The sequence below is a fragment of the Sprattus sprattus genome (genome assembly GCF_963457725.1).
Source record: "Sprattus sprattus genome assembly, chromosome: 2".
NCBI classification, from domain to species: domain Eukaryota; kingdom Metazoa; phylum Chordata; class Actinopteri; order Clupeiformes; family Clupeidae; genus Sprattus; species Sprattus sprattus.
The window spans coordinates 70064114-70077986 of record NC_137921.1 but is presented as its reverse complement, the minus strand read 5'-3'; the positions used below and the strand labels follow the sequence as shown (position 1 = coordinate 70077986).

The following is a 13873-nucleotide window of genomic DNA, read 5'->3' as shown; positions in this document are numbered from 1 at the left end:
CTTATCTAGATTTTGCTTTGCATAGGCCTACTTCGGCCACTGAAGCTCTTGAAATTAACGAATAGTAAATAGTTTGAACAAGCTACAAAATTGCGACAGCGGTTGCATTAGGCTGCGGGTGTTCAACTAAAGGTAATGATGTGGACTCAAAGGTTTCGGGCGCAAACTTGCTACAGACAACATTATTTACTTCAGCATTATGGGTGTTTGTAGAAGGCAAATGGAAACAAGGACGAGACATCTATAGAGAAACAAAACCGAGATTAGTGATCCACGTAGCCTAAATCAGCTAAATCAGACGAAACAATGCTGGTAGTAAAGTTATCCACTCTCTTATAGCATATATTCTTTTTTATATAAATATCTTTAATTTTTCTAACCTACTTGTAACAAGTGCGGAATAGCTATTGTGATTGCTTTTTATCTTGAAAAACGGTATACGCCTATCTGAATCTTTTTGATTTCGAATAGTATCATTTTCGTGGAGAAAATCCGTTCTCGATGTGTAGCCTATTGGTTTCTCAGACGTCTCTGTGCAATAATTAGTTGCTATAGGCCTAACTAGATATTCCTACTAACGCAATTGAACACATGACTATTCTAGTATTAACTGATGGGGTTTCAATTAGGAAAATAAAATGACCTGGTTTGATCAGGACATTTTGTTAATAAGTAAATAAACGTGATGTCCCACATTCAAACGGCAGAGTAAAGTTAACCAATTTGAGTGTGCAGAGCAGAAATGTAGCCATCCCTGCCCACTTCTAGATCTGACCATGACTGAAGGGCTGCTGGGAAGACGATGCATCACTGGTATAGGCCTATGAGACCTTTACGAGGAACAATTCAGTATTTAGCCACAACCAAAACCTACCCATGCTGTCGTTTCGGCGGTAGGCTATATGCAGTAGGCTAGTAGTGCATCAAAGGGTGCCCCAAATACAGAATGTGCGTCGATGAAATCACCGAGACGCTCGTCATTGAGCTATAACACGTGCCTCTACCGCCACCCAGTGGCTAAATGAGAACACTACATCCTGAGTGAGCCTACATCGCGGGAGCTGCGGCATCCAGGGAGACCGACTCCGTGTAATCGATCGCGGTCGGTGTTAATCCACTGAGTGGCCCACTGGCAGAGAAGTCCCTGGGGGGAGAAAGGCGTTGAACAGCACAGCAAATGTTCTGCCATTCCGGTCACATTATAAAAACCTCAGCATTATTTGTAAGAAGACTATGATAAATCCAACTTAATGCAAACATATTGAAAGGGAGAGACAATTTCATTAATTCCGACTACTGTCACGATTCATTTCATTCTTTATTAAGTCAATAAAGACTCCGGTTGAAAATAAAAGTGACAGAAGTATGCATGGTGGCAAATATGGATTCGAATTTGTGTGAGGAACAACTGACATGAATAATGAACACTGACTGTTATAAACAAGCAGCAGTATGTGTCTGCTATTCAGTTGGCATCTGGTCCAACATCTTCCTCTTTCAAATGGGTCGGACAATAAAATGCACTTACAACAAAAAGTAAAAACATCAAAAAAGGTGCAAGGTGATGGCAAGAAGTGGTTCAACAAGAAGTTCAGTGCTACATTTTCTACAGAGGTAAGAGAACAGACATAAAAGCATACATTAAAAAATTATAAAGACAGCAACCAAACACATTTTACTTGCAAGACTTTGCAGCCCTGTGATATGTGCACCTCTTTGGGCATGCAGTTTAATGCGACTAGATTTCATATCAGACACGAGATGATCTGAAGGGCAACTGCCAATACATGAAAAGGGAAGAGAAGACTACTTCAAAGACTACTTTGCTTTCCTAAAGAGGACACGGTCTTGTGCACTGTTCAGATATGAAGCTGCCTTCCAAAGGTTCTTACGGTTTGTGTGACATTCAATACAACTAATCCAGCATCACTGGAACAGTTGTGTTAGTCGTGACAGTCATGTTATAATGAATTAAATAACAACGATAAAACAAATTGAGACTCTGCCCATTTGTTTGTAGAGGATGTGCCATCTTAAATACTGATATACGCCAATAACGTCCTTCGTATATGATAATGACACAAGACAACTTCAATGCAGCAGCAGGCATATATACATACATTCCCAAAGCATGGAAACAGGCAAAGTGCATTGTTCAATGATCTGTCTCAGTTTAAAACTCAACTCCATTGACTGGCAGTCACAAATCTCTGTTGAATCGACTACTGTCGACGTGTTCATTTCCTAAAAGACTTTCTTGAAGTCACCACTCATTTTGCACTTAATATTCATTAAGGCTACAACAGAGGGACGCTTCAGGATAGGAGCCTTACCTTATCCAAGGCACACTCACAGACCCACCCACACACACACAAACACACACACACACACACACTCACTGTCACTGTCACTGTTTCTTGGCACCCCCAACCCTTCAAACCCCCCTTTTCTTATAGCAGCACATCTTTCTCCTCGACAACATTTGAGTGTAAAAATATGGCCTCATCATGTCAACCCATATACATACATCCTTATGTACAAAGACGCTAGCAAGCCATACTTGCCCTTTTCCTTTGAATAGCAAACTTAAGAGTGAAAGGGGGATACATGGAGGTGGACGGCAAAGGCCGGGTTGCGATGGCAAAAGAGAACACAGGAAGGCGCTGTCTCTGGCACTAGGGGATGATGGAGACAGGCTGTGTTTGGCGGCCACTAGGAGTGCTTGATGGTATATTTTCCTTTCAGCAACTGTGAGATGTAGAGCTTTGATTTGCTGCCACCCAGCCGTTTAAACCAGATCTCATCATGGTTGATGGTGGTAATGATGGCACTGAACGAAAGAAAGAAGGGGTCAGATGCTACAACACACTAAAGATATTAGTATGACACAATAAATGTGTCACGCATGTACACACAACTAAAAGAAGTCGGTCAGAGGAAACACACCTACCTGGTAGGGCACTCGTCCTTCCTGTTGATGCAGATGGCCTGTCCTCTGGAGTACCACTTGTTATCGTAGAACAGACGCCCATCCTCCGAGCGAGCAACGTGGTGATGCTTCTCAGGCTTTGATGGAACTACAACACACAGTAAGTGGCTAAAAGAACCTCAATGAATCAATACTGAAAGATGAATGGAGCCGGGGAGTAAGTAAGGGCTGAGCACGTCTACTAATGACAGATAAATTAGGTTCTTCTTACCATCCACTTTCATTCTGTGTGGTCCCATAGAAGCCATTGCCTGACACACAAAGGGATGACAATTAAAAAAAAAAATAACACACTAACCAACCAACTATGTATACAGACAGAAATGGTAGAGTAAATTTCATAGCTAGTAGCCGACTGAAGAATAAACAGTACCTTTCGTATTGCTGTCCAGTCTTCAAGTATATCCAAGTCTTGCAACATGTAAACAATATATGGCCGTGAGAAGGCTAAGGAAAGACTAGTGGAACAGAATAAATGTTAAAAAAAATATGACACAGTGACACAAATTAAGTCACCATTTCAGAAACTAAGATTATACATTATTACATTTACATTTATATTTAGTCATTTAGCAGACACTGTTATCCATAGCGACGTATGAAGAAGACAACAATCAAGCTAGGAGCAATAGAGACCTAGTGTAACAATAAATACTACTTTAGTTAGTATTATGCATTCGAGGGGATTCATTTTAGCCAGCCACACAAGATTAAGACTAACGAGTGATAAACAAGATTAAGACTAACGAGTGATAAACAAGGATATCTGATACAACAACAGGCTTCTTCCTCTTGCCAGAGGTGAATGAATCCTTCTTCTTATTCTTTTTGGACTGCACGCCATCATTCCATAATTCTGAAAACAACACAAAACTATATATTTAAAACCACATACCTTCTTAGGACTTGATTTACAGTATTAAGAACATACATTCCTGAGCAAGCTCTGTGCTGGAGGTCAACACTGCAAATATTGACTTTTTGCATTAACTTCAACTAATTGTCGATAAAAGCTTTTCTCACTTATTAAATGTTTGTAATTATACTTCAGTCTTCCATAGTAACATCTGACCAAAAAAATCTTAAGACACTAAAGCAGCAAACTTTGTGAAAATGTAAATTTGTGTCCTTCTCAAAACTTTTGGCCACGACTGTACATACTAACATACACTTTCATGGATTTGTTACGTACCTGAAGTAATATCTATACTGTGCCGATCCTCCTCCAGCCGTCTGATCTTCTCCTCCAGCTCACTTTGAACCGTATCCAACAGCAGCAGCTTCTCACTCTGTCAAGTATGCATGTAGTTAGTGCGCATGGTTAATTAGACACACACACACACACACACACACACACACACACACACACACACACACACACACACACACACACACACACACACACACACACACACACACACACACACACACACACACACACACACACACACACACACACAAACACACAAACACACACACACACACACAGGAGATAAAACATTGTTAATGCAGCCACTCCTCTACAGATCAAGTATGCATGGCACATACATTCAGAGCTTTCAGCTAGCTGGAGAATACACATCCACCTAAATATGCACTTGGCTGATGCTGTACTGTTGTATTTAGAAATACATTTTGATGTGGGGTGGTTGGTGAATATTTGACCCCTGACCCCTGCGTAGCTCACCTCCCAGTGTTGACTGGCAGCCTGCATCTCACAGTCATACTTATTCCTCACAGACTCGAGGCAGAGCTCACGATAAATGCCTGAAATAAACAACACAAATAAAAACCACAACAACAATAACAACAACAATCAACCAAAGTGGGAAATACACATATTTTGTCAAATCAAGTCAAGACTTGTTATGACCACAAACTTTCATTCCTCAAAAACAATCTCAGTTGTTATATTATCTACAACTTTGCTCATATCATTAGCAAACCACGTACAGACAACCACGGGTAAAGTAGGAGCTGGCATGCAAAAACCTACCTGCTACTTTGGTTCTGATCTGCATATTTTCTTGGAGGGTGGCAAGAGGTTCTAAGTACTCCGGAGCATTGCCAGCAATGACTTCCTGCAGTTTGAGGTCAACTTGACTCAGTCTCTCTTTGTACAATCTGACGATACATAATTTCACAGAAACAGCATAAGGATTGATGATGTTTCATATACATAATACATGGGGGAAACAAGGAAAGCATAGGTGCGAAACGAACGCTAGTGAAAGTGAGTAATGTCGATGACATTACTTAGGTAACGGTAGGCAGAGGTAGGCTACTTACTGATCTTTGAGATCCGTGAACTGCTTCTCAAGGTTCGTCATTTCGTCAAGGCATTCCAGCCTCCTCCTTTCACAGTCTTCATCGTCCATTTCTGAACATGCAAACATTTTCCAGTCAATGTTATGCAAGGAAACATGACTTATTAGCCGGCTAGCTGGCTAAGTTACCAAAGATAGTTTAATGGTTATTAACACAGTTACCGTTTTAAACAGTTTAAAATATTTGTTTTACGATTTGACCATTGCCATGTATGTGTGACAACGGGGAAATTATTGTATTTGTCAGGAGGAGTTTGCCTGGAAAACATTTACTCATGTTAGCTTGCTAGCTAACTGTAGCTTGTCTGATTACCTGAACTGTCCCCATCTTCAGAAACAGATGAGCTTACAGTATCTTCCTCGTCAGAACTGCTTGCGTCTTGCTCCGGATAATCCACCTCCATATCCTCGTGGTTGTTTTCTTTCTTGTCACGGGCGTGGACCGGCATGTTGAAGAGTTTCTCTTACCATCTAGCACAACTAAAATAAGGCTGACGGGTACCCGGTGGTAAAAAACTAAACATAAACAGCGGGAGGGAAGCTCCAGGAAACGCGTTCAAAACAGGGCAACGTTGTTGGCCAATCATTTCTGTCTTGTTGAAAGAGATCCCTGGAAAGACGTCCTCGTGCCCAATCCTCTCGCAGCTTTGTACCAATCAACATACACGTTTATTTGACGCTGGGATACCTGGGACTTGAAGTAGTATGTTGATAGTTGAAGTCCTACACTTATATACCGCGAAAAAAATATCAAAATGCCACCAGGGGGACCTGTGTGTCTGTACTTTGTGTGTCCGTACTTTGTGTGTGTGTGTGTGTGTATGTCTGTGCTTTGTGTGTGTGTGTGTATGTACTTTGTGTGTGTGTGTGTGTGTGCCTGTACTTTGTGTGTGTGTGTGTGTGTGTGTGTGTGTGTGCATGTACAAAAAGAAAATTATGCAAATGTTATTTCATAACACAAATGTGCTGCTGAAAGGAGGTCAGTTTGCAGACAGGGTTAGAGCCACTGTCAGATGAATGTGCTCCATTGTAGGTTTCAGCTTTGACACCAAGAGTCTTTCAGGAGACTTGGGGTTTCCTTACCCAAAATCACGCCTACACTTCGGGGAAACGCATAGGATAAGATCAGCAGAAAATGTATAGACTAAAGCTGAGTGGGTAAGCAGAAAAATAGGCCTGCTTATAAACGAAGGTAAACGAAGAATAAATGTAACCATTAAGGAGAAAATTGCATGGAAATGTTCTTACAAAAGCTTGAAGGCCTGGCTTGTACTGGTTCCAACAGTGTATGCAGAACAGAATTTTCAGTAGCATATTGCCACTATAATTTGCCATTAAAGGCACCCAGTGCAACTTTGAGGCTTAAAAATAAACATTCAATTTCTATTCTTTTTTACACGTAGTAAGTTTCAATAACTCCATACCATTACATATCGACATTCAAGGAGCAAAGATGAGACGTGGTTGTGTGGTGAGAACTGATAGAAAATCGTGCACAACAACAATCGCCATTTTTCCCCCAAATCTTTATTTATTGGTGCCACCAATAAATAAAGCAGGATTCCAGTCAATGGAAAAATGGCCTCTCCCCACCGGCGATTGTTGTTGTTTACGATTTTCTATCAGTTCTCACCAAACAACGACGTCTCATCTTTGCTCCTTGAATGTCGATATGTAATGGTATGGAGTTATTGAAACTTACTATGTGTAAAAAAGACTAGAAATTGAATGTTTGTTTTTCGAGTCTCAAGCCTATAAAGTTGCACTGGGTGCCTTTAAATCTCCTCTAATTTGGTGCAATAGCAACGAAAATCAGGAATCAATGTAGCTGAAGCATGACTCACAGCATCTGAGTGAGGTTTACAACAGTCACTGGAAAACCTCATGATGTTACTGCCATGTCACAGTGCCCTATGGCACACACCGACCATCTCAGTCACACTTTCTGTACCCTCTGACTAACACACATCACACACTCATCTCTCACTCTTTATATCTCTCACACACACACACACACACACACACACACACACACACACACACACACACACTTACACTTACACTTACACACACACACACACACACACACACACACACACACACACACACACACACACACACACACACACTAACACACACACACACACACACACACACACACACACACACACACACACACACACACACACACACACACACACACACACACACACACACACACACACACAGACACTCTCTTAAAGTCCCAGAATCACCATAGTTGCATCAGAAATGTAGCCATATGATACCTGGCACGAAGACAAATCTGTTATGCATCTGATCCTCTCATTAGCTGGACTGTGAAGTCACTGAAACCACTCTAATTTAGCCGATGGTAAAACACAGATGTGTAGACTGCCAGGTGAGCTGCGTTTAAAGACGCAGACTTTTCTCCCACGAAACCCGTGTGTAAATTCATGTTCTGTTTTTACAATGGAAGTCCATACAATTAGAAGGAAGAAGGAAGAAGGAAGAAAGGCATACAATAAAAAAGACGAACGGCAAGAGAATGAAGCCTTCTTCTTTAAATGCTTGCTGAGGAGTGATATGGGGTTTCAAAATGGTGAAAAAAGACCAGTATTGCAACAAGCATGATGATGTCTGGACACTCAGTGTTTAGCTGAAGTGACGAGAGTTGTTATGCCATAGTAGGCTAGGCCTATTGGGTGAGAACATGATGCCTGTCAATATGTCATAGTGTCATCGCTACTGTGCCTAGATACGGTTGCTGTTTTGCTTTTAACTCCCCCCACCCAGCAGTACAAATAAACACACAGCTCAGGGGTTTTTAGAAGTGCAAATGTTAGGGCAAGGTAAAATCTCTTACGTAAAAGTAAAGCTCCCAAATCAGTTTCCATAGCAACAGTTGCTCAGATAGGACATCTGCATGACAGTTACTGTATTGTGTTACTTTCCCTAAACTTTCATGACCACATCCAGCAACATGAAGCTGACTCACATGGGACATTTTGCCTCCCATAAAAACATACATGTATTTTTTTTTTTTTTTTTACACAAAATGCCCTTGGTGATTTTTAACAAGAAAGTCCCCTGGCTTGGGACACTCTGAGGGATCAGCCTTGTCTGCTGTTCAGATGACTAGTGGATTAGATTGCAGGCATCATACAGATAAAATAGTGCAGCATGTAATATGCTTAAATAATAATAATAATAATAATAATACATTTTATTTACTGGCGCCTTTCATGGCAACAATAGGCCTGCTAAAAAGATTATTTGATATTGTGGATCATGAAGTTGTCCTAAATTCTATGTAATTAATTGTAAAATAACCTATCCCTGGATTCTGTTTATGGCAAATTTCCAAACTTTCAAGTATAATCTCGAAAGGCAATCTGAGTAGGTTGACTGGGAATCGGAGTGTGACAGATGTACCAGTCACATGTCAATGGGCTGTAGGCCTACACCAGATGTGTTTTGAGTTGGGTCGGTGAGTATGAGTTTAGCCTAATTTCATTCATAGCCTTCATCTAGTTTTCATTCACCAGAGTCTGCAGCACAGCAGTAGATATAATGTAGAGGCAATAGGAAACTAAGGCTTTTTCATTCTTACTATGGGGAGTCATATATGGGGAATTTTCCCACAAAAGCCCGTTCTATGAGTTTCCCTATGCGGAAATCCCCAACAGTCTCCTCCCATGCTTGAGGCGCGTAGCTACATCTACCGCGCACCTCCCCGTCCGCTCATACTTTAACAAGCTCTGCTGAGAGGTGACACCAGACAGTAGTCAGAATGGATATCTATCGACTTGATAACGGCAACCAAATGGATTATCTGGATGACATGGACCCAAAACACAGGAAAATGTTCCCATCTCAAGATGAGCGCGTCGACAGTGGATTAGACTCATTTAAATCGGGAGAAATCTCACTTCTTGAGGAGGACTTTCAGAATTTAAATGTTGAACCAAGACAAGAATCCTACTGTGAACCCTGGAAACAGCAATCAACAGAAGACGGTGACACGTAAGTCTATATGCTCAAATAAGCAGAATACAGAATTTAAATAAATGAATCAATAGATGAGGTTTCTGATTTGCATGCAAGCACTTGCGAAAAAGGAAAACAACAGCATGCATAAAGCTATGGCATTAGTCTATATAGTAGTCTAATTCCTTTAGAGCTCTGCAAAAGTTTGCATTAGCTATTCATTTAATTCGTTTTAATTTGTATGTGCTATGACAAAGTATAACCTCCAACAGTGGTGGTAAACAAATGATAGTAAAACCATTTGGCACAGTGTCAATCTCTGGCGGCGCTAGAGAGACGATCTACTCAGACAGGAAAGTCCCTGGCGCTCAGCCAGGAACTGATAAAGCATCAGACGTGTCAAGCCACAACTGGTGGAAATAACCAGAAAAAGTCCAGTGTTGCGAAACGCTTCGATGCTCATGCGTTGTCTTTGTTACACCACTTCCTTTGTATTTTTGAAACGCAGGATTTTAACGAACGCCTCTGCTTCTCAACAGGTTTCTCCACCTCGCCATTATTCACGAAGCAGAAGACCAAGCCATTCAGATGATTAAACAATGTCACAAAGACCCATTCCTGAACATACAGAACAACCAAAGACAGGTACTTAATGATTCCTTGATACAAAAATAAAGAAATAAAAAACAACATGATAAACCAATTGCATCATTCAAAATAAACAAAACATGAACGAAAATAGCTAAGAATGCAGTCATAAAGAAAAATCGTATCTATTGCACAAAAATCTAACTCAGTCCTCTTCACTCTCAGACTCCCCTTCATCTGGCCGTGATTACAGAACAACATAAGCTGGTCGACTGTCTCCTGAAAGCCGGCTGTGATTCTCGGTTAGTGGACCACAGAGGAAACACAGCTTTGCACATTGCCTGCAATAAGGGCTCCATGACCTCTTTCGGCCTTCTCACGCAAGTGCCACCTGCCAGTCACTTGCGGTGCATCCTCAACTTCCCAAATTATAATGGTAGGTTGCCTTCCGCTCCTTTACTTTACTTCATACATGTTACTTTAATGTAAATTATATTCTCGTTATCCACCCGTAATATTGCGTCAGATGTCTGTTTCTGTTTTTCTTGGTGACATTCAAAGAAGGTGGCCTAAGACTATTTCATTTCCTGTCATAGAAGGTGAAACATGTTTAGAAATGCTCTTATCCTAATATCCTTAATCTTTTTTTTTTGACAGGACACAGCTGCCTTCACTTGGTTTCGATCCACGGTTTCCTCTCAATGGTTGAAGTCCTAATTCAGTTAGGGGCAGATGTAAACTCCAAAGTAAGTGGAATGATATATGGTTATTTTGTCTTTAGTGACTTCCATATGGATCTGCCATTGATCCAGACTGGTTAAGACTGAGGTACTAACTGTATGCTTTTTTTTTCCTTCAGGAAAAGTGCAGTGGCCGAACGGCGCTCCATCTCGCTGTGGACCTCCAGAACCTTGCACTTGTGGATCAGCTGATTTCTCTGGGAGCTGATGTCAACAGCCTGACCTACGGGGGGTTCACACCATACCACCTGACGTTTGGGCGACAGAACGGCGAGATCCAGCAGCAGCTGTACGTCAGGACGGCGCGGGACCTCAGAGAACTGCCAGAGAGCGAATCTGAGGACAGCGATGAAGATTCCATGTCTGAGGATGATGTAAGTTCCTGAGCTCTTCTTAATGGAGGGGTCAATCACCTATATGAGGATTTGGTTCCTCACACCTGATTGTTACACTACGGAACCAAGTGATATCTACTTTGGTTCCGCTATGCTGGGTGTCAGTAGTTCATGTTTACAGCTCTAGTGAGGAATTATATGATTCTGTGCAAAGGGTAATTTTCTTTCCACCAAAGACAAAATTCTAATTGTGCGATTTATGGTTTTCCACAGTTGTATGACGACATTCTTTTTGGAGGAAAGTCATCTCCGGCTCTCTGATGAAAACATCTGGAACTCTGCGCGGCCTTCCATAGACTTCCAGAGACTTCCATAGGTACAACAACACACCGACCAAGACCAAGCTTCTCCACTGACCAAGCCTCAGGAAGAAATCAGCAGCTCAGTGGACTCAATAAATAAAACTTCAAAGATCCTGTTGCCCACACTCCACAGAAGTATAAAAGTGTAAATATCAGAAAATAACTGTTAAATATTGTAAATACAGAGATGAATATTTTTTTACATGTATATATAAGTTTACGTAACACTATTGTTTTGTACTATATGTAAATGCTGATAAATTAAAGAAGATAAATTCATATAACATACAAATGTTATCATTTATGGATTTTGTTTAAAGAAAAGAAAACACAAATAGCCGTCAGTTTAATTGGAAGACAAAAGCTGACTACATACAACTCCCAAATCAAAAGTGGCTTTATTGCAATGCAGGTTCCACATACCAGGAATGTGTCCTGGTTGTGTGTCGCAAAGCAAGTCAAATAAACTAAAGGAAATAAGACCACAGGCAAGGCAACTGACCACAAAATACTGTACAAATCTGAATACTCATATTTCTACAGTCAATGTATATGTCTTTGGTGGTAAATTGTCTTGCTTCTATATTTACTGTATTCTTGTGTAGTCCCTCAGAAGACCCCACTCTGTATGAGCAATGATGTGCAAGCAGAAACTGTCTCATCTCATGTCCTAACAGACATGACTAATCAGTATTTTATTCCGCTGAGAGAAGAGCTCCCTCAGAGAGTGGAAATGGGCTCATCAGCTGACTCATGCAAAGTTCCCCTATGGCTTAAAGACTCTTAAGAATTTCCCAAACTACACAAGGGCGTACTTGACAAGACACACTGTGTCTTTAGAGGAAAATACAACAAATACATCTCAAAGAATGATAGAAACGTCACATTCTCAACACAAATTAGGAGGGCAACATATGTTGATTCACAGACAACATCTTCCCTGGGGGATGGTAGGGTTGTACCTGACCCTCGTCTGGGCCTAAGTATTCAATTCAATTCAATTTGTATAGCGCCATAACAATACAATTGCCTCTAGGCGCTTAACAGAGCCCAGAGCCTGAACCCCCTTAGTGCAGGCACAATGGCAACAGGGGAAAGGAAAAACTCCCTGTTAGGCAGGAAGAAACCTTAGGCAGAACCACGGCACATAAGGGGGGACCCATCTGCTTGAGGTCGGCCGGGTGGAGACAGGAAGGGGGGAAGGGGGGGGGGGGGGTTGTGTGGCAGAAGGGGAAAGGTATGTATGTAGCCTACGTCTTTCCTCAGTCCGTCAATCTCACATAAAGGACTTCTCACGCAAATTCCGAGGGAAACTCCTGATGGTACAGATATGGGTCATCTAGAGTTAATATCAGATTGGAATTTTAGATTTCCTTAGGGGGGGAAACACCGGGGCCCTGTTTAGTTATCCACCATGGCGGTTGACGGTTTCATAAACCAGTATGGCACTGAAGCTAAAAGAACAGAAAGAACTGCATGAGCTGCATGAACGTCATCAGTCAGTCGTGTTCAGTCATTCAGTGATTTTGCAAATTGGAGCATGGAACTTTTGAGATATCATAAGTGCACAGTGCAAAGCCTTGATGGTGCTTCAGAACTGACAAAATTATGTATTTCTCCTATTTTTTTTTTTTTGGCAAAAGATTTCCTTGTTACTAAATTCAAGAGTTGTTCAGAGGTGTAAAACCTGCACTGTGACCAAAATGCAAAAGAGGTCACCATCAAAAGTGCGTCTCACTTCTATTGTACTACCATCAGAATATTTATAACTGAGAATTTCCCAGCCTGCTAAATTTGTATAACCCAAGACGGGAGCAGCTTTGTTGACGAGCATCACTATTTCTTGAGAAGAGGACAAGCTGGCAGCAGTGTTGTCTCACAGTACGGCATTTACCCAAGAGGTGGTATTCTGGGGTATGCATATGCCTCATTAACTGTGGGGAAATTGGACCCATGCAAGTGATGAAGGAAACTCTGTGAAAGATTGAGGGGAATTATGGAGAATTTATTTAGGCCTAGAATGTAAAATGTTCAAACATTTAATATACATATCCAATTTGATAATAGTTTATCTTATGGAACCCATTTGTAACTTCAGAGCTAGATAGCCTACTAAGCGAAACAAAAATGTTTATCTCAGACCTACATCTTCGCTGACATGTGAAATGTTTCAGCAAGCATTCTGGCACTTGCTGCGGTGCGACTTGTGGGAGCTGAAGAGGTCAGCGCTATTTTTTTAATTAAAATTACGTTTACGGATGGGTGTCCTTGTTTGCCATTAACTGTAGGCTGATGCAGTGGATGCATCCAGAACCCCAGTTATGCTCTTCAGTGCATAAAAAACGAAATTGATTATTTACGTCATGCACTGAACACTGTTGCGCTATTTATCTTTGTGGACAGACCGCTGAATGCACTTCTCACTTTACTGTCAAAATAAACGAATTAGTATAGACAACAGTACATTTGTCTACGTTTAGTAGGGCATTGAATGTTCATTAACAGTTCTACTACATGATGGAAAGTATGATGTGAACGAAAT

General features: G+C 41.2%; 2 protein-coding genes across 3 annotated transcripts; one reads left to right on the top strand and one right to left on the bottom strand.

Annotated features, from left to right (window-relative positions):
* Nucleotides 1–1309: 1309 nt before the first annotated feature.
* brms1lb (BRMS1 like transcriptional repressor b) lies at nucleotides 1310–5767 on the bottom strand. 2 transcript variants are annotated; one of them, XM_080833508.1, is made up of 10 exons: nucleotides 5630–5767; nucleotides 5279–5369; nucleotides 4986–5113; nucleotides 4677–4756; nucleotides 4182–4278; nucleotides 3756–3845; nucleotides 3363–3427; nucleotides 3201–3240; nucleotides 2951–3077; nucleotides 1310–2830 (listed from the first exon to the last, which is right to left on the bottom strand). In XM_080833508.1, exons 1-10 carry the CDS (start codon nucleotides 5763–5765, stop codon nucleotides 2713–2715), a joined length of 972 nt encoding a protein of 323 aa, XP_080689634.1. In that variant the 5' UTR covers nucleotides 5766–5767; the 3' UTR covers nucleotides 1310–2712. The 2 variants fall into 2 exon arrangements, with proteins under 2 accessions (XP_080689634.1, XP_080689635.1); XM_080833509.1 differs by having other exon boundaries at nucleotides 2816–2830; nucleotides 2947–3077.
* A 3342-nt stretch (nucleotides 5768–9109) lies between these two features.
* nfkbiaa (nuclear factor of kappa light polypeptide gene enhancer in B-cells inhibitor, alpha a) lies at nucleotides 9110–11515 on the top strand (the record flags this gene model as incomplete). The annotated part of the gene is made up of 6 exons (XM_080833557.1): nucleotides 9110–9342; nucleotides 9846–9951; nucleotides 10120–10330; nucleotides 10552–10640; nucleotides 10754–11008; nucleotides 11243–11515. 6 exons carry the CDS (start codon nucleotides 9110–9112, stop codon nucleotides 11288–11290), a joined length of 942 nt encoding a protein of 313 aa, XP_080689683.1. The 3' UTR covers nucleotides 11291–11515.
* Nucleotides 11516–13873: the final 2358 nt, after the last annotated feature.